General features: G+C 44.9%; 2 protein-coding genes across 4 annotated transcripts; both read right to left on the bottom strand.

The window, feature by feature from the left end:
• Positions 1-2,310: 2,310 nt before the first annotated feature.
• cyp27a3 (cytochrome P450 family 27 subfamily A member 3) lies at positions 2,311-11,775 on the bottom strand. Of its 2 annotated transcripts, XM_027024420.3 has the most exons (9): positions 10,955-11,773; positions 10,427-10,617; positions 9,607-9,806; positions 6,821-7,018; positions 5,736-5,899; positions 5,456-5,622; positions 5,139-5,220; positions 4,810-5,013; positions 2,311-3,496 (listed from the first exon to the last, which is right to left on the bottom strand). In XM_027024420.3, the coding sequence occupies exons 1-9, from the start codon at positions 11,702-11,704 to the stop codon at positions 3,347-3,349; spliced, it is 2,106 nt and encodes a 701-aa protein (XP_026880221.2). In that variant the 5' UTR covers positions 11,705-11,773; the 3' UTR covers positions 2,311-3,346. The 2 variants fall into 2 exon arrangements, with proteins under 2 accessions (XP_026880221.2, XP_081577076.1); XM_081720950.1 differs by lacking the exons at positions 2,311-3,496; positions 5,139-5,220 and having other exon boundaries at positions 10,955-11,775.
• Positions 11,776-16,159: 4,384 nt separating this feature from the next.
• On the bottom strand, positions 16,160-18,956 carry eaf2 (ELL associated factor 2). 2 transcript variants are annotated; one of them, XM_035522916.2, is made up of 7 exons: positions 18,683-18,956; positions 18,092-18,186; positions 17,861-17,997; positions 17,582-17,745; positions 17,143-17,373; positions 16,971-17,026; positions 16,160-16,820 (listed from the first exon to the last, which is right to left on the bottom strand). In XM_035522916.2, the coding sequence occupies exons 1-6, from the start codon at positions 18,783-18,785 to the stop codon at positions 16,977-16,979; spliced, it is 780 nt and encodes a 259-aa protein (XP_035378809.1). In that variant the 5' UTR covers positions 18,786-18,956; the 3' UTR covers positions 16,160-16,820; positions 16,971-16,976. The 2 variants fall into 2 exon arrangements, with proteins under 2 accessions (XP_035378809.1, XP_026880209.1); XM_027024408.3 differs by having other exon boundaries at positions 16,160-17,026; positions 18,683-18,954.
• Between the last annotated feature and the right edge of the window lie 110 nt (positions 18,957-19,066).

Raw genomic sequence — 19,066 nt, 5'->3', positions numbered from 1 at the left:
CAGGTCAAAAACCTGTAATCCATAAAAACAATTTATGTTAAAAACATGCACACGTTTGGTATTCCCTGTTAAAAACATGCGTACGTTTGTTATTCCCTGTTAAAAACATGCACACATTTGGTATTCCCTGTTAAAAACATGCACACATTTGGTATTCCCTGTTAAAAACATGTGCACGTTTGGTATTCCCTGTTAAAACCATTCACCAGTGCTTTTGATGCTTCCAGATGCTTATGCATTTTTGTGCCATCAAAATAATTTGGCATTAACCACAGGTCTGCCTGGTTGGTAAGCAAAATGTAAAGGATAGTTTTCCAGAAACTGCCTTACAGAGGCAGGCCAAATGACTCCCATGACCAAAGAAAGCAACTGGTCCTAGATCTCCAAAAGGACTGGAATTATAGTAGACGTTTTCCATAACATGGGGCTTGAAAGGGAACCCTTCAGCTATTCCAGGAACACTGCAATGAACTCACCTGCGCAGCAACTTCCCGTAAGACATCACATACCACACATGCTCTGCTGGCTTAGTGACTTTAAGACCTTTTTTGTTCTACATGGGATCAATAACAAAGGTGCTTCCCAATGACAGTGTTTCTGACGTGTTAGCAGCTCTGATGCCCGTTTTTCAAACCTGGCATAATAATGACTTTTATGTCTTTTATGTGTTACTGTATATATATTTAAGGTCAATCACTATATTAATTGCATCCATACTTTTAATTCCTTGCTATGCTAAATGACATTAACCCTGCTTGAATTTCTACTCTACTTTGCTTTCAAATAATAATGTAGCCTTCTCTTCATAGTGCACTTAACCTGTTAGTCTGTTGGCTCTTCTGACTCAGAGCAGGCATAAAAAAATATTTTTTCTTATTTAAGATGGCTTTTCATTGTCATTCATGGTTTATTATTTGGATAAATAGTGATTGTTTTATTAGGTATGATATTACTTGCAAATAATGTGATATATGAAGAAACCTCCTGGTTCAGAGACTTGGAACCCAAATGACATCTTAGTGACTCTGCTGATGACTTATCAGACCAGGTTTCTCTAACCTCCTAATAACTGATCGATATGTAGGCATAAGCTAAATCGATTTATGGTCAGAGAAGCCCGTGTGTGTGTGTGTGTGTGTGTGTGCGTGTGGGTGTGCGTGTGTGGGTGTGTCCGTGTGTATGTGCGTGCGTGTGTGTGTGCATGTGGGTGTGTCCGTGTGTATGTGCGTGCGTGTGTGTGTGTCCGTGTGTATGTGTGTGTGTGTGTGCGTGTGGGTGTGTGTGTGTGGGTGTGTCCGTGTGTATGTGCGTGCGTGTGTATGTGCGTGTGTGTGTATGTGCGTGTGTGTGTATGTGCGTGTGTGTCCGTGTGTATGTGCGTGCGTGTGTGTGTGTGGGTGTGTCCGTGTGTATGTGCGTGTGTGTGTCTGTGGGTGTAGGTGTGTGTGTGTGTGTGTGTGGGTGGGTGTGCGTGCGTGTGTGTGTAGGTGTGTGTGTGTGTGTGTGGGTGGGTGTGCGTGCGTGTGTGTGTAGGTGTGTGTGTGTGTGTGTGTGTGTGGGTGTGCGTGCGTGTGTGTGTAGGTGTGTGTGTGTGTGTGTGTGTGTGTGTGGGTGTAGGTGTGCGTGCGTGCGTGTGTGTGGGTGGGTGTGTGTGCGTGGGTGTAGGTGTGTGTGTGTGTGTGTAGGTGTGTGTGTGTGCGTGTGTGTGTGTGGGTGTAGGCATGCGTGTGTGTGTGTGTGTGTGTGTGTGCGTGCGTGTGTGTGTAGGTGTGTGTGTGTGTGTGTGTGTGTGTGTGTGTGGGTGTAGGTGTGCGTGCGTGCGTGTGTGTGGGTGGGTGTGTGTGCGTGGGTGTAGGTGTGTGTGTGTGTGTGTGTAGGTGTGTGTGTGTGCGTGTGTGTGTGTGGGTGTAGGCATGCGTGTGTGTGTGTGTGTGTGCGTGTGTGTGTGTGGGTGTAGGCGTGCGTGTGTGTGTGTGGGTGTAGGCGTGCGTGTGTGTGTCCGTGTGTATGTGTATGTGCGTGCGTGCGTGTGTGTGTGTGTGTGTGTGCGTGTGTGTGTGGGTGGGTGTGCGTGCGTGTGGGTGGGTGTGCGTGCGTGTGTTCTGACTGCAGTGTCAGAGCTCTGAAAGGCTGAGTGGTTATCGCCTGTTCCTCTTCGTGTTTTACTACAGGAGTTGTCTACTGTATTTCTTACAAGTGATGCAATCATCTTCATACTGGAGAAACGAAGAGAAACCTTGCTGAAGGACCACCAGGGTTAACCTCATTAACACAAAGTCCATTAGTTATAAAACACCACTGAAAATTACACATGCTTAATTCTGTGTGTATTATAGATCACACATTTACTGAATTGGTGGCAGTAAAGCAACACTAGGTTAATTGTGGCTCAATATATGAAACGTTTGACCTTTCCTTTGAAGTGTGAAATAATGGTATTCAACCTAACCTGGAAATACAAACTGAGCTCAGACGTGCACAAAAGCAAAAACATCAGAAAATGGCTGTTAATTGACATCCTTGTTTACATTCTGAGTTAATAACACAGGGGGATATGAAATCGATGCTAGATTTCATTAGACTTCACATACCATGTCTTTGTGGGATTAAACTGTGTAATCTGGCAAGAGAAAGTGTATTATGTTGACAGACTATTTTAAATGATAGTATTTACTCATTGTGTTTATGTGCTAAAAATGAAGTAACACCAAACACCACTAGGTGGCACATTACATCTGTATCTAGTAATTGTGGAGATATTTTCTGTCTAGTGGACATAGTGAGAAATACAATGACAACGAAACTAATACACACATTTACAGCATTTAGCTGACACTTATCCACTTATCCAAAGCAACTTACAATTATGACTGAACACAGCTTGAGTAACTGAGGGTTAAGGGGCTTGCGCAGGGGCCCAACACTGGCAAGTGATGGGACTTGAACTGGCAACCTTCCAATTACAAGTCAAGGCAACCACTGTGGTAACCACTAAACATACTCACACTCTCTCTCTCTCTCTCACACACACACACACACACACACACACACACACACACACACACACACACACACACACACACACACACACAAGCTTATTACATAAATAAGGTCATTTACACTATGCTAAAATTACACCGGTACTCTATGGCAGCTAATAGGATCTAGATTAGATAAGATCTAATAGGATCTAGATTAGATAAGATCTAATAAGACTTCTCCCAACATTCTAAATATGAAGCCAATATAAAAGACAATGAAAGCAAGTGTACATACTCAGATCATATAGTAAGTGTTTGGTACATACTCAGATCATATAGTAAGTGTTTGGTATTTCCTGGGGTCATCAGGCAATAGCCTGTACTTTGACTGGTTTCTCCAACTGCCTGTCTATAAACTGAAGGTCAATTGGCTTGGCTGGGACCAGCAGCGTTCTTGTGATGGGCTTTACACTCTTTCCTGTAGGATCTGGCATCACCTTGTAGTGTTTCATTAACTGAAATAAACAAAACAAAACAAAACAAAACAGTATGTGAACTGCAGGGACCAGCGGTGTTATTGTGATTGGCCATATGTTCACTCCTGTAGGATCTGGATGTACTGTGTGGGGGTTAATTAACTGGAAAAACTCCACTGCACAAACAACCTGTGAATTTAGTGAATGGGTACTACGCAGTTGTGGAATTCAGAGCTGTAGTACTGGAATCGGAATACCCTTTGTGTCTAGTCACGCAGCTAGGAAAGTCAGACCGGATTATCTGAAGGCATTAAACCTGCATAACCCTCAGATACGTGGTAGACACGGAACGTGTTTCCCTACCAAGAACTCTGCTTCCTTGTACTGAGATATGTGCGGGGCTTGTTTGTTCTGGCTTTTTTCTTTTTAACACAGACCTTTGCAACAAAACTCCCCCATTAATAGCTACATGTGTTACATATGAGAGGGTATGGGTTAGATCGAATTAAACTAAACGGTGTAAAAAGGCTGAAAAAGTCTAAATGCTGAGGTCTGTAAATTTGGCACTGACCTCAGCATTTGGCCACAGCTCATGGTGATACACAGTGAACGCTGTCAGCAGCCAGTGACGTAATGTACTTAGAGAGAAACACCTCTACACATGTTTACATTTTATTACCGAATGGCTTCGTCGTCTCTTGTGGTTCAGACTTCCTCTCTGTGACGGACTCTTGGCTAACCTTTGGTCTCTGGAAGACTAACTGCCTTAACCCACCCAAGATCTCCAGCCTGAAGCAGGAATGGGGGCAGTGGTGTCCTAGCGATCATTTTTAGGGATTGTCTGAAATGCTGACAGAGAGCATTTGAGTTTTTAAGAGCGGCTGTGTAAAGTGCTACTAGGTAAAGTGGCGCCGTGATCAAAATCAATTCTTAATTCTTGGAGATTTTAACATCCATTGTCATTCTAAGCGTTTGGTTGGGAAATGTCTACAACTCACGGACTTTTATTCTGATTTGGCTAATACTGAACAGATCACAAAGTTTATGCATTACTGTCCAGGGTTATTCTGTCCCTGTGTGTTCTGTCCTCCTGTGATGACTTGTTACTTGAATAGTTGTATTTATTGTTCAGTTATCGGTGGTGAAGTCTATTTCCTTTCATTTATTCAAAGTAGCTTGTTTTGAATAGTTGATGATATTTTACAGCTATTTGGTTTGCACTCGTCTTTAAAATTTGCTACGGTAATAAAAGTGACAAATAAAAATGTTTCAAAATAAGTGCTAAGCGCTGTAAGCTATGGAACAGCCACAGCCGCAATCTTTGGTGTGTCTGTTTGCTTGTGCCACGCTACCTGGGACAGGATCAGGTACATCTCCAGCTCCGCCACTCGGCGGCCCAGGCAGGCTCGGATCCCGAAGCCGAAGGGCACGGAGCCGAAAGGGTGGTGGTCCGGGTGCTTGTGCTCCCTCAGCCAACGCTGCGGCAGGAAGGTGTGCGGCTCTGGGAATATCGTCTCGTCGTACGACACCGCGTAGTGGCACAAGTGGAAGAGAGTCTGGAAAAGGAGCATTATCAATACTGTTAATTTATTAATGAATTTATTAAGTACTTCTTTTGCACAAAGGCCGGTTCATTAGTGTATTTTTATGTAAGTAATAAACAATAAGTGGTAATGCTTACATTTTTTGGGAACACATAGCCACCCACTACTATTTCACTTTCAGCAGTGACACGTGCATTCCCTGGCACCACAGGGTATAGGCTGGAAACATAAATAAATTGTCTAAAATATAACTCTTTCCTATACCTCGGAAAAACTGATATCCTCTGATAAATCCCGTCACCTCTTCTGCTAGGGGAATCGCAACCGGAGTCTAAGGTCTAAATAGTCTAGGGGCCTGGACTTGGACATTTATAAAGCTGTTTTGTGACATCTGTTGTAAAAAACACCATATAAATAAATTTTGATTTTTAAAAAATTTGATTCGGTGCCTCACCGAAGGGTTTCCTTGATGATGGCCTTCAGCCAAGGCATTTTGCTGAGGTCTTCGCTAGAGGGCACCTTCTCACCCGGGCAAACGCTGACAACTTCCTTGTGTAGCCTCTCCTGAATCTCTGGCTCCCGGGCCAAGTGGTACAGAGCCCAGGAGATGGTGTTGGATGTCTGCAGAATAGATGCCAGGATAGCGCCATCACTCCAATGCCTGTGGCCAACGCTCGCAACTCACGTCCAGCCCAGCTTGGAAAGCATTTGGCTCTTGCTAAGAGGCTTCTTACAGTGTCGACTCCAGCCAGAAGCAGTTCGGTGATGCTCCCCAGCACCTCAGTAAGAGACATCTGCTTGCTGATCAGCAGGTGAGTGAGGTACTCGCCATCTACCGGCTCTCCTCGCTTCACATCCTCATCAATCTGTGCCATCTTCTTCCGAACCAGGTCGTCCGCTGAGCAACACATTTCAAACAAACTGCTCTAAAGTAACCCCATCCAAAGAAATGCAGTACTGCAGCCATCAGCTCATCAATGATGAGAAACTGGCAACACACGGCAACATGGCACCAGACAGGCTACAGATTCAAACCGTACACCATCAAGGTATTCCTAGATTGCTAAAGGTTATGTTCACTGGGATGTCATCTAATGCAACTAATAGCAGTCTGGGGTCCTTAGATTTCTGGACAGTAATAAATGCACTATGTGGCCAAATATATGTGGACACTCCTAATTATTGAGATCAGGTATTTCACCACACACCCATGTAAATTCAGAGCAAGTCCGAAATCACTTAAAAATCACCTACCCTCTGTTGAGTTTTGGAACATCAGCCAATACAAGCCTTAACAAAGAGTTAGGTTTGATGAAGGAGGGATAAGGGTCCAGGACTATTTTATGTTTTCAATTTTCAAATGAATGAATGGGCAAACATTCCCATACAGCCCCTCCAGAATCTTGTGGAATGTTCTAGAGAGAGGCTGTTTTAGCCACAAAGCAGCTGCCAACTCCATAGTGTTTTGTAATGGGATATCAAGCAGCCTCATACAGGTGTGATGGTCAGGCGTTCACATACTTTTGGCCGTATAGTATAAGAGTTGAATCTACTTAACAAGTTGAACCTAATTAACAGGTTGATCTCTTAAGTGAATATAGACATCATGACCAAATGAAGAAATGAACCAATGGCAAAACAGTGTAAACCAAACCTGGCGGCTTTCACCCACCGCACACACAGTAGTGTGTAGATGTGCGAGCAGTGATCTTCAGAATCATTTTGTCTACTTATGCTTCAGGTGCATGTGAAAACCGATCAAAGAAAACCCAGTAGTGCGTTTATTTCACAACAGCGCAGATATTTGGGATTCACTCACCGACTTTGAAAAGATGATCCCACACAGACACAAAGTGCTTCCAGAAGGGCATGTAGGGCCAAACAGACTTGGGAAAGAGAACAACGATGGGCGAAAGGCGGAACATTTCTCCCACAGAGAAGATGAACTTCTGGGTCTCCTCGGGGACTACCTCGTTCAGACAGCCCAGCCGCGTCTCAAACAGGACTGAGGATATCCCTGCCCACACACAAACGTAACAGAACAATTTGAGAAAGACGCAACTCCTCGGAACTTGTAACAGACAATCATTCTGTTTTTGAAGGACCTCGTTTACCTTGTGGCATTTCATCTACCAAGCTCCGTGGAAACAAAACAGCTATGAAACAGAGTCACTTTACATCACTCTATATTTCACAATAAAAGTCTTAAAACTGAAGCAGTATGAACACAATGCTTAACCTACTCTGTCCAGAGAGCCCAACAGTGACAACAGTTCACAAAGTAAACGAGCTCAATGGAAGATTTTGGAGGGTCTTGTTCCCTCGTAGGTATTTCTACCTGAAACCAGAGCCACTGCTTGTCACCAGCAAGGCAGTCAACTGCTTGAGGCCCCAGGCCAGTGTGAGGGTCCCCTAGGGCTGATAAACTTTTAACTACAGCAGTGGCCATGCGTAACGTTTGCAATGGAAGAATGAGAACAGAATTCCCTAAGGGCGCCCTGTGATTTTTTTCCGAGGGCTGCAACAGACTCTAGTATCGGCATTGCCTGTAGCAACGTGTCCTAATTGTGGAGTTTATCAGCCTCTCGGTCTTTATGCACAGCCCACATAACACAGAATGTACTGTGTGACATCTGTTGTATGTCACAAAACCTGAACTTGAGTAAAATAGGCCAAAATATTGAACAAACTAGTGTTTCTCAAAGAATAGGACCGCAAATTGATTTTCAGATGGTTTTTTATTTAAAATGATGTGACAGTGGTGAATATTAAATGCACTCAGATGGGTTGCCATCGTTATGTGTTTAATGATCAGTGTTAATTAATTCCCCATTTCCACCCCAAATACCTGGAAACGCCCACGCCCCCCCCCCCCCCCCAAAGCACAAGGGTGTATTTCAAATAACCCATAAAAGGGGAAATCCCAGTCAAATAGATCTCATCAATCATCCCCATGTTTGCCTTCAGTAGTCTACTTGGCTGTCTGGGTAAAATGCAGCAGGCGGCATTTTAATCTTATGCTTTTCACCATTTTATCAGCTGTAGTTCAGATGAGTGGGCTGTGCTCAGCTATAAAAATGTACATAACTGAATGTGTCAGTCTGTGTTTTACTGATGGCAAAAAAGAGGGGTTTGACTCCCTAATTAGAAATACCACAATTTTGCCAATGCACAGGTTATTCTTCATAGCTGACAGAAAATAGGCAACTTTAGCATTTCTTCCAGGTCAAAAGTGTGATATCAAAGTAATCACACACACATATATATATATATATATATATATATATATATATATATATATATATATATATAAAACAAAAATAATAACTATATATTTTAGTAATCGAGCAATGAAAACAAAACCCTTGCAACAAATAACATATATCAGCCATTTCGCCTTTCCGTGTAATCAGTTATTTTAGTTTATTTTATACAACTTTTATATTAAAATGCTAAAATGCTTTATTTATATTTACCTTACTTCATTCATGTAGACATTTAATAATAAAAAGTTGCAATAATGCTTTATATTATTGCTTTTATTTGCAGAATGGAGAAAACGAGTAAATGGTGATGTGTCATTTTCGCTGTAAGGGCTCCTTTAATCACACTTGGAGCTGCTGACTGTTGGTGCCTGGCGTGAATCAGCGCGAGAGCGGAGTAAATATGAGCGCTCGCACGCGCATATTTTGCACGCGAGCAAAGGAAATATGTGGCCGGTCTCTGTTCAGCGGTTCGAAGTTTCAGTAGTGACATTGTCATTTACAGTTTGTAACACTGGAATCCCATATAAGACACCTCAAGCCAGCCGGTCGGACTGGAATCTGGACTGTTACTGGTCTTTTGTTCTGCAGCAGAACACCAATGACTGAGATGCTCTTTATCTCCGCGTGTCAGCGGCCTGCTTCCTTTAGTCTGACATGTGGACACTAGGTCAGAAGTGAAGGCAACAACCTTTTATCTAATCAACCCACCAATTATCACCATCATGTGAGGAAATTCAAGGCCAGCTTTAAGAATGAAGTTCAAGGCCTCCGTGTTGATGAGGTCTGCTATCTTATGTCATATTCAGAATGTATGCTGACGATTACATTCCACTGCCATAATAATATAACTATAATGTAGATATGTCGACTGATGTGCACCGTAAGAGAACAGTACATTTCATTTGCTTATGTGAACTAAAATTAAATTAAGTCCAGAATACTAATGCAGTATGGAATGTCTTGAAAACAACATATGCCAAATGTTTAATACCTGTTGTATAAAAATACAAACTCTGTCTTCTAAATGTTTACAGACGTCAAATTAAGTGAGAGATTAAGAAGATTAAGGTAATTGGTTGAAACTTGAGTACTGGGAAATACTGTGAAATACTGTCATGCTCTGTTTAGTCCAGGGTCTCTGAACCCAGACCTTTGGACCCATCACAGTTCACTTTTAAAACTCCAGTACTCCAACACAAAGTGTACAAAGTGTTCAGTGTTCCTAAAGGCTTGTGCAGGGATACCGTGAGCAGCAATATAGCAAACCTGTGGAGTGTCTGAGGAGTCCTGGCGATCGGGCAGGAATGCTGGTCTAGTCACATCGTTTAATGCATTTTACCTTCAAAGGCAAATTTGTAGAGCTCCCCTGCTACGTCGTGCACCAGGACTCCATTGCCTTTGGTTGCCCGAAGCAAAGCCAGCTTCTTAACAAAATCAGTCACCACCTCGTTGATGGCGTTCGTGTAGGAGGACACATGTTTGGGTTTGAGCATGCGGGGGTTCAGGATACTTCGGATGCGCAGCCATTCCGCACCCATCCTGCAGACCAACAAAGAGCAGAAAGGAGCTTTATCTACTCTGCTGTCCTGTGTTAAGCAGACCGAGTCTAGTTCATAAAACCTTAGAAAACCTACTTAACTCTAACCCTAACCCTAACACTAACCTAACCCTAACCCTAACCTTGGCCTGTAGAAAAGGAGGTGGCCCATAACCTAGCAAATTAGCAGATCTCCATGTGTGGGGGCTGCTGAATGTGAGATGAATCTGGGATTCTGACAGCATGTTTTGTTTTTGACTTGCTGGAACAGACAGGCAAGTTAGGATCAACAGAAAGTTAAAACCAAATGATACTGACATTTGTACTGAACTGATTTACTCACTGTAGCTTTGGTTTTGGTTTTGATGGCAAAGCTAGAATTTACAAATAATTAATTTATTTTTTCATAACTCAACTGTAAAGCCATTTAGACCTTCTCTTGCCTACTGCTATTGTCTATGATGCAGGCACCAAGACATGAGGTGTGATTTAAGGTTTTTCCTAATATAACAGAAATACGAACTATTCCTTTCCGTGTAGGAAAGCACGGCCCCGACGTAGCAGACGCAAGGACAGTCTGCACCGAGCGCGGATGGCCGGTAAAGTGCGCGTACAGACTCACTCGGTGAGAGGCCCGTAGGCCTGCTGGCGCAGGTCCCGGTAGCGTCTCCAGTGGGGCATGTCGGTGCGCACAGGGTACCGTCCCTCCTGGCGTAGTACCTGTTCGATCATGTCCGCGCTGGCCACGTTGATCACCACCAGCGGCCCGTACGTGGACTTCCACAGAGGACCGTACAGCTTGCTGTGCTCAATCTTCACGTGATTTAAACAAAATAGAGGATTACAGCCGGACTAAAACAGGCTGGATAAACGCACAACGTGACGCGTATCTTAAGTATAACAATGTTTAGGATACTTGGGTCATTTAAAAGTAACGGAAAACGCATAGAGCGGCCAATGATAAGGTTACTGAGTAGAGCAGAAATGTTCTCCAAACATCTCCTGTATATTTCTAAATAAATGAAATAGCCTTTGTTGTTATGGAACAACCACATTTAGCCTACTTAGAACTGCTATATGTATTTAACAATCGTTTAAAGCATTTCTATGCAAAATATAAATAAATAACTATTAAATAAAATCTAATTACCTGCATTTGGTGAGCCACTTTAAAGTAGCCTTTACCAAAAAACCAGTAGAGGGACGTTAAAAAGCTCGGGCCGTCCAGGTCGTCTATGGTTTTGAGCTTGTCTCTCACTGCCGTGGACGCGGTTCGGTATCGCCCTTCGCAGACAGGCGAAAATGCAGAGGCTGTACATTTTAGGCCGCTTGGACTTTCTTGTTTGCATGCAAGTAATCCACTTTTTAACAGTGACTTGCAGAACATGTCCAAGCCTTCCCGAACTCCACGAGCTCGTCCCGTTTCCCAACTAACGTCACGCTGTAACGTCTCCTGCTGTACTGCAGCAGTGCGCTCGGCCTGAACGCGAGTGAACTTTACCAGGAAGACCCTGCTAAACCTGTTCCGTGCGGAGGTGGCGCGCAGAACAGGGAGATCACATGACCATTGGCAAGTATCGATGGAAGATGGAAGCAGTAACGGGAGTGTGCGTGCAGAACCGGGGCTGGACGGAGGGTCGGACGCGCAGAGGCCGCGCGCTTCTATCCACGCACCACGGGCTCGGTTTGGAGGAAACGGCACTGCTGGACTTTCGCGAAAGTTCGAGCTGTCAGCGTTTTGAATTATTGACTGATAGTTTGAACTCGGTTCGGTACACGAGCCTTCCGAGATCCGCTGTGGATCTGCGCACATGCGTTTGTCACCGGTGCGAGTCGACCGGATGAATGACGATTGGCAGAAATGCGCAGACCGTTTGGCTCGGGCTGTGTTGTGTTTCATAATAACAGTTATGTTGACGTAATTTTATTTGTACATTGAGGGGTTGCAGTATTGTTTAATGTTTAAGTGGATTCATGAATTAATAAACACTTAAGGTATATTTCCTGTGTCAGTCTAGGTTTTTCTTAGGACTAGGGGCCAGGTTTTCCTTTATCTTTTTAGGTATTGGGGTCAGGTTTTCCGTTCCTCACCTTTCCAAGATGCAAAACCTGCCGGCTGCCCTGTGATGTGTTCAGGTGGTACGAGCACAGGCAAGCACAGGCAAGCTGTACACTTAGTAAAATTCTGATTAAAATATGACCAATCACAACGAAGATTCATTTTCGCTAGAGCTATTTTGTCGAGAGAAACAAATGAGGCATGGTTATGTGGAGGGACGGATAAGACGGCATCATCACATGCTTACTTAAGTTCGCGTTTTATACAACTGCTGAACTGTCAGCAAAATACCAAATCGAAGAGCGATCACAACAGACGTGTAGACATGAGGCAGCCAGACGCATGCCAGGCTAGCCACGGAGCATCACTAACGCCGCATCACCGCTGATCCGTACGGAGCGACCGTTCCCCAGACGACTCCATCACCAGGCAGAGTCGTCTGCTAACGGCATCGTGAATCAAGTGTCTCTCGGTCCTCTACCTCTTTCTTCCTCCAGGCGTGTTTAGTTTTCTAAGAAAACGGCCACGGCTGCACGCAACAATGTTCAAGCTTCTGTGAAGAGATGGGCTTACTCGAAGGAGGCCGATGTAGCCTAACTTAACAGAATGGAAGTCGGTCTGAATAGCATTCATATTTCCAGTGCTTCACAAGATAAAACAATTAACATTCAAGGTCACTAATCCAATATTGGTATGAAATTGATTGTTTGATGCCTCTGATTGTCTAGAAAAAAAGGGGGAGAGAATAATATTATTATTCTGTAACACCAAGGGGTTAATAACGCATTTTATTGATGTCTTGATTTTGATTTTATTATTGATGCAGTGATGGGTAACAACAAAAGTAAGAAACAAAAAGCTGAAACAGCTGCACCATCAGGGTGTCAGCCTCGAAAATCATTGCCACTCTTGTTCAGCGTGCAGCCACGGCATTCCCACCACGAGTTAACGCTGCTGTCATAGCTGGCTGCAGACGAGGAGCAATAGCTTCGAGAAGGGTCGACGAGACGAGATCAGAAAAGAGGTATGCAAGCTACGCGTCGGGTGGGAAACGGCCGCCATGAGCACCATCGAGCAGTACGCCACCCACTCTGAAAAGCAGCTGAGAACCGTATCAGGCAAAAAAATGAACGAGGAAAGAGAATGAGGCACATCCAGCAGCCCTCACAACGTATCAAGCTGTCGCAGGACAGAGAGGCAGAGGCCGTGGTCGAGGACGAGGCCGTGGAAGAGGAAGAGGAAGAGGAAGAGGGGGCTATGAGCAGGACGACAGCAAGTGATGACCGATGCTACACGTGTCAGACACTTTGCAAGAGACTGGAAAACACGGAAGCAGAGGGGCTATGATGGGGAAGCAGACTGACGGGCAGAGTCGGGGACGGGTCAGCCGCAGCTACAGATAAGAGCACACACACATGCACACCACACACTCCCAGCACACACGCACCACACACTCTCTCCCTCATATCTGAAGTATACCGCACCTCCTTAATCTTGCTTGCCACAACTGTCCCTAACAGTGCAGGGTATACGAATGTCATTCCTGGTGGATTCAGGCACTGCAAAATCTGTAATTCAGGCTAGGGAATTCGACGTCCCGTTATCTGGGAAAACACAGAGGACGGTAGGGGCCACTGGACACACTACCCAGGAGCATTACTCCCTCTCCCTTGCCAAACTGAAGGGGGGCAAAATTTCACCCATGCATTCTTAATGTCCACAGTGTGTCCAGTAAATCTGTTAGGACGAGATTTGATCCGCAAGATATGCATGGTAATTGAGTCCAGACCCTTGGGCCTAAAGGTAATCGAGCCAACAGCGCAACAGACGTATTATGATCAAATTGAGCCACTGTACTCATAACAGTGGCTGATTGTGCAGGAACCCACCAGAACTGACTATGTGCAGATGTCAGATATCCTCAAACGAAATGAACAAACAGGGGTGGAAGTAATGAACTGGAAAACCGGCACTGTACCGCATATGTGTTCGTAGGGCCCGATCATGAGAATGAAAAGGAGTGGTTTGGCAAGGAGCTCCCAGGAGAGGTAATTTGCCTTGATTATGTGCATTAGGAAGAGGGGAAGTGTGCAGCCTCAGTGATATTAGCTGAAGGCCCGCCTACTCACCAAAAGGAGCGTTTTGCTGTGGCATTCTCACATCCTCATGTGTCAATCACAAAATTGAGAGGCCTCGAACGGGAAAATTTGGGGCCTTGGGCGAGAGCAGAACAGGAAGGTACATGGGAAATTAATGAGCAGGGAGAGGAGGTGAATAGTTGCACGGGCTTCTGGCCGCAACCACTCAAGAACAGTGTGATTCCTTGCGCTTACTCACGCACTTGGCCGAGGCTGGCCAGTAGGTCGAAGCTACAATGTCGAAGTTACAATGTGTCTAAATATTTTTGTAGCCTCTGTATTATATGTGCACAGAACAATGTAGGACGAGGACAATCAGTGCCTCAGGCGGCACACCCTCCAATGCGAGAACCATTCCAACACCTGCAAACGGACTTCGTAGAATTAACACCGAGTGAAGGAAAAAAAATGCTGTCTTGTTATCGTGTGTATGTTTTCTAAATGGGTGGAAGTGTTTCCTACAGGGAAGCAGGATGCCGAGATGGTGGCAAAAGCTTTGTTGACCGAAATTATTCCCAGGTGAGAAATTCCCAACAGAATCTCCAGCGATAACGGTACTCCATTCGTGAATCAGGCATTAGACATGCAAATACTAAGGCATAGCTAGTGGAAAGGGAAAATGGCACACTCAAATCCAAATTGGCAAAAACATGTCAGGAGACGGGCCTGGCATGGACTAAGGCCCTCCCACTGGTGCTCATGAGCTTGAGGATGGTACCAAAGGCACAGTCTTAGCCTGTATGAGATTCTGCTCGGACGCCCACCAAATGCAGGATTCGGAGGAATGGGAGCAACGAACCAGCTGGAAGGAGCCATAGCTGATGTCATGCTTTCTTATTGTGCTAGACTGCATGAATGTTTCTCAGGTCCGGCTCCAGTCGAAGGCGAATCTTCCCGCAGATGTATACGGACCAGTCCATGACCTGAAGCCCGGGGACTGGGTGGTGATTAAGGACCTTAGAAGAAGCCGGTGGAACAAACCACGGTGGCTGGGACCAGCACAGGTTCTCCTGACCACTCACACCGCTGTTAAGGTCCAAGGAAGGAAAACTTGGATGCACATGTCACATTGTAAGAGAGCTCCTGATCCAGAGAGGTGATAAGGTGACTGACCTAAGGGAGGAGCAGGGAGGAAAAGGCTACATGCCACCCTCTCTGATCCTTCTGTTATTGGCCCTGATGGGCCCAGAGACTAGTGGCTCCCCCTGTCAGAGTCTTTATTCCACCAGAGACAGTTCAGGACAAAAATTCAAGTAGGATAAAACGAGAAGTGACCATGCCTCACGCGTGGCGTGGGTATCCTCTGTGGGACCCCTGGACAAGCCTGGGGGCAACAGTGGGTTGGACCCTACTACCTTGCAAAAAATAAACGGGCTGGCATGGTATACCCAACTTTTAGCAAACGAAACTGAAGTGGCTTTAGGAACAATAGACAGGGAGTTGTTCGCCATTCACACCGCTGTCCTTCAACACAGGTTTAGCGAAGGAAGGGGGAGTGTGCAAGATGTTTGGCACTGACTGCTGTTTTTACATTCCAGATGCTCACCACAGCTTAACCGATTTAATTACGGCCATGAGGAACGGTTATCCCAACTTCAGCATGGATCCCGATGTTTAGAAATGCATTCATGAACTTTATTATTACGCTTGTTACCCGTTTGAGGACTAGCTTCACATGAGTTGAATGAGTGATATTATCAAAGGGGGAAATGTGAGGGAAAATGCTTAATGCTAGCTTAAAAGAGGAAGTAAGAAATATCTGACCTTTGCCCTTGTTCATCAGTCTGCAGGAAAGGCGAATAGAGAAGTGATGGAGTATGACAGTTATCGCTTAACTGTTGCTGGGCAGGGGCGCAGCAGCAGAGAGTAACAACTTGTTTTTAGCAGGAAAGAATGTTCATGGATGGTTGAGAAGCCTGCCACCTGGAGTCACGAGATTAGCTCATGAGAGAACAGCAGGGAATGGTAGGGGTATAGGAACTCATGTGGGAGAGAAGTTTGAGGCTTCTCTCCCTCCATGCAAAAGGGACAGAACCAATAAAGCTCGCTCATCTGCACATCCGGTTCGAGTCCTATTGATTTTTCTCCCACAGTATATTGTGGCAGTTTAGGTACAATTTATTTTAAAAGCACTAGGCTCAACGGGGAGAACAAAGCAAACATTTCAAACCTTTATTGTTCTACACACACATTTAATGTTCAAACCCTTTCCATAGCAGCACACGTACATGTATCTTCAAGGCTCTAACAAATGACAGACTCTTAACTGTGTGGCTGTAGAACTGATTAGAGACCGGCTTAAATTCCGAACACTGCTCCTGTGCTCTCCGGCAAGTCAGATAAACCATACCGGAAAGCAAAAGGCATTCTTTATAAATGTATAAACATCGGCTACTTTGTGTGGGATTATCACTGATCAAAAGCATCTCCTATGGACGCGTCAAAGCAACACACGCGCTTCAAGCACGTTTGTCGCAACTAGGAATAAGACAGAAATATTCAAGTATCACAGGCTGAAAATTGGCTTGAATCGCGGATACGTTTCATTACTGAACTTGAAATTAAGACTAATGTAACAGCTCACTAGTGTGTCCAGTTTCAAGCAATGCACTGGCGTGACTTAAGGCCATGTATGACAGCTACTCAATCATTCAGGGCTAAAACAACCGACCACAGTACCTGAAACAGGACACAGACGAGACCAATACAACTAGGACCTACACGTTAACATTTAAGAAAATAAATAATTCAATTTACTAACATATAGACTTCTCACAACTCGTCAACCAGATGGCACTTCGGATGTTGACAAAAGATTGCTGTTTGAAAGACAAGAAGAAAGGAAACGTTTAACAAATGAAAAGTGATGGGTAATTAAAATTCCGATTTCAGAGAGTTAGAGCCAGGGTAATTCCCGATTACCCCGATCCTATTCCATTCCTCGGCTTCCGGAGTGTGGCTGAACATACCTCCATTCAGTCATCATCGCTTTCGCTTCCGGACTCGCTCAACTGAAGGTCACTTTCTGTTTGAAATCATACAAATTGCATGTCAAGTCTCGACAACCGGCGCGGCTGTCGTGATTGCGGAACACGACTGGTCAACGGGACGGGAAAAAAACCCCAAAACAAAACCACTTACTGAGCGTGCTCATGAGGTGTCCGCCCCCCTCCTCCATGCGATGGTGAGGGGGCAGGACGGGCATGCTGTGGCCAGGGGCCGGCACCGCTCGGGGGCCGCCTGCGGAAGGCCGGGCATCGTCCTCCGAGTCACTGCTGCTGGAACTGTCCTCGCTGCTGGAGGAGGTCCGGGAGTCTGACGAGCTGTCCCCACTGCTCATCTGATCCATTACTTGCGCCTCAGCCATGAGCTCTTTAGATAGATAGATAGATAGATAGATAGATAGACAGATAGACAGATAGACAGATAGATAAAGTGTGCAAAAACATTCCATACACAAGAGGGTCATGTCTTTTTTTCCTGGAATAGTTAGCCTTTTTTTGTTTTGGCTCAACTAAATCAAAGTTCCTGTGCAAACGTCCAGTTGTTTGTGGTTTTTTTGCATTTAAAATAAGAATACCTCTTTCGATGTCATCCATGGGGGACGCGGGCGACAGCTTCTCTTTAGGCGGGGAGCTCCTGGAGGCCGCTGGTGCCCTCCATCCGCTACTGCCCTTCATTTGCTGACTGAGCCTGCTGGTCTGTTGCTCCAGGCGGGACTGGATCTTACTGCTACCCTCCGCCCTGCGGACGAGGAGACACACGCGGACCAAGCGCGCGCTTACGCTCTAGGGCCATTTCTGACACGGGTGACGTTTTCTGTACTGAAAGAACAGGTGCTGGGCTAAGAAATCCCCACCTGGTCTTTTTGACTGCAATGTTGCTGTTCAGCTTCTCCAGACGATACTCTCCCGTGTCATGGTTAACGATAAGAACGCACTCTTTCATGTAAGGTCTCTTGGACCCTTTAAACACTGTAACTGGTGTAGTGGACCCCTGTAGGATTTGAAGGAAGGAAGGAAACTGCATGTTAACGTATCAGCTTTCAGTTACGATGCCGTATAAACTACATTGACCACAGATGGATTACCTCCAAGTTAGGCAGTGTTATAGTCACTTGCTCTCCTTTGCCCACTTCTAGCTCCCCTTCGCATGTAGTGTCTATAGAGGCCGGTTTGAAGTCATCTGTGAACCCATATTCGATAAAAAAACAAAAAAAAAAATTTAATCCCGCGGTAGCGTGTGGACGTAACAAACGTACTGGGAGCTATTCAACACTCCACCGGCAGGGGGCGCATGTCCCGACAATACGCGCTTCCGCTGAGCAGAAGCGTGAAGGAAGCAGCTAGGGTAGATCTTTAGCTGGCGTTTCTTCTCCTTTCTGTTCACTTTAGCGAGGGACTCGACAGCATTTCAAACGGAGCTCATCAATAGCCAACAGACAGGCCACCAGGAGCAGCTGACGCATAGACTAGATATATTTTTGTTTGTTTGTTTCGGGAAAACTATCTAGATTATCTATTTTAGCTAAGCAGCTAGATAAATACCATTAACCGACAACTTTTTGGAATTGACAGCAAAGACAGACACGTTTGCTATCTTGAGTATTGTGGATGGTAACCGACAACTCATTTGCTCACTAGACTATAATAAAACGTCAATATAAGAAGATGTCACTTACATCGTACCGTATGGAAGGCACTTTTTGGTTGTTTCTCAAAAGTTTCCCCTAATTTGAGAACATGTTCTTGATTGTCAAAGTTTGAGTATGCTGTTCCATTCATTCTACTAAGAATTTTGTGTCATATGTTAACTATCAATTTCTAACTTTCCACGTCTTTCGATACCATCTAGCTGCCAGTACGCGTGAAGCCAGCAACTCGGAAGGCACCTACCGGAAGTGGGATTTGTCAAAATACAAGTCCTCAGCCAACATTTCCGTACATTGCCTTATGCAGTAAAACACAGACATATAAATATAACAATTTAACGCTGATTAAACACGTAATTGTTATACAATCGACAGAAGCACAGAATATAGCATTACCAGTCCATCACCCGCTTC

The sequence above is a fragment of the Electrophorus electricus genome, chromosome 9 (assembly GCF_041902795.1).
Source record: "Electrophorus electricus isolate QZ-2024a chromosome 9, ASM4190279v1, whole genome shotgun sequence".
Classification (NCBI taxonomy): domain Eukaryota; kingdom Metazoa; phylum Chordata; class Actinopteri; order Gymnotiformes; family Gymnotidae; genus Electrophorus; species Electrophorus electricus.
Note: the sequence above shows the minus strand (reverse complement) of the source record. Positions and strands in the feature narration are given on the sequence as shown.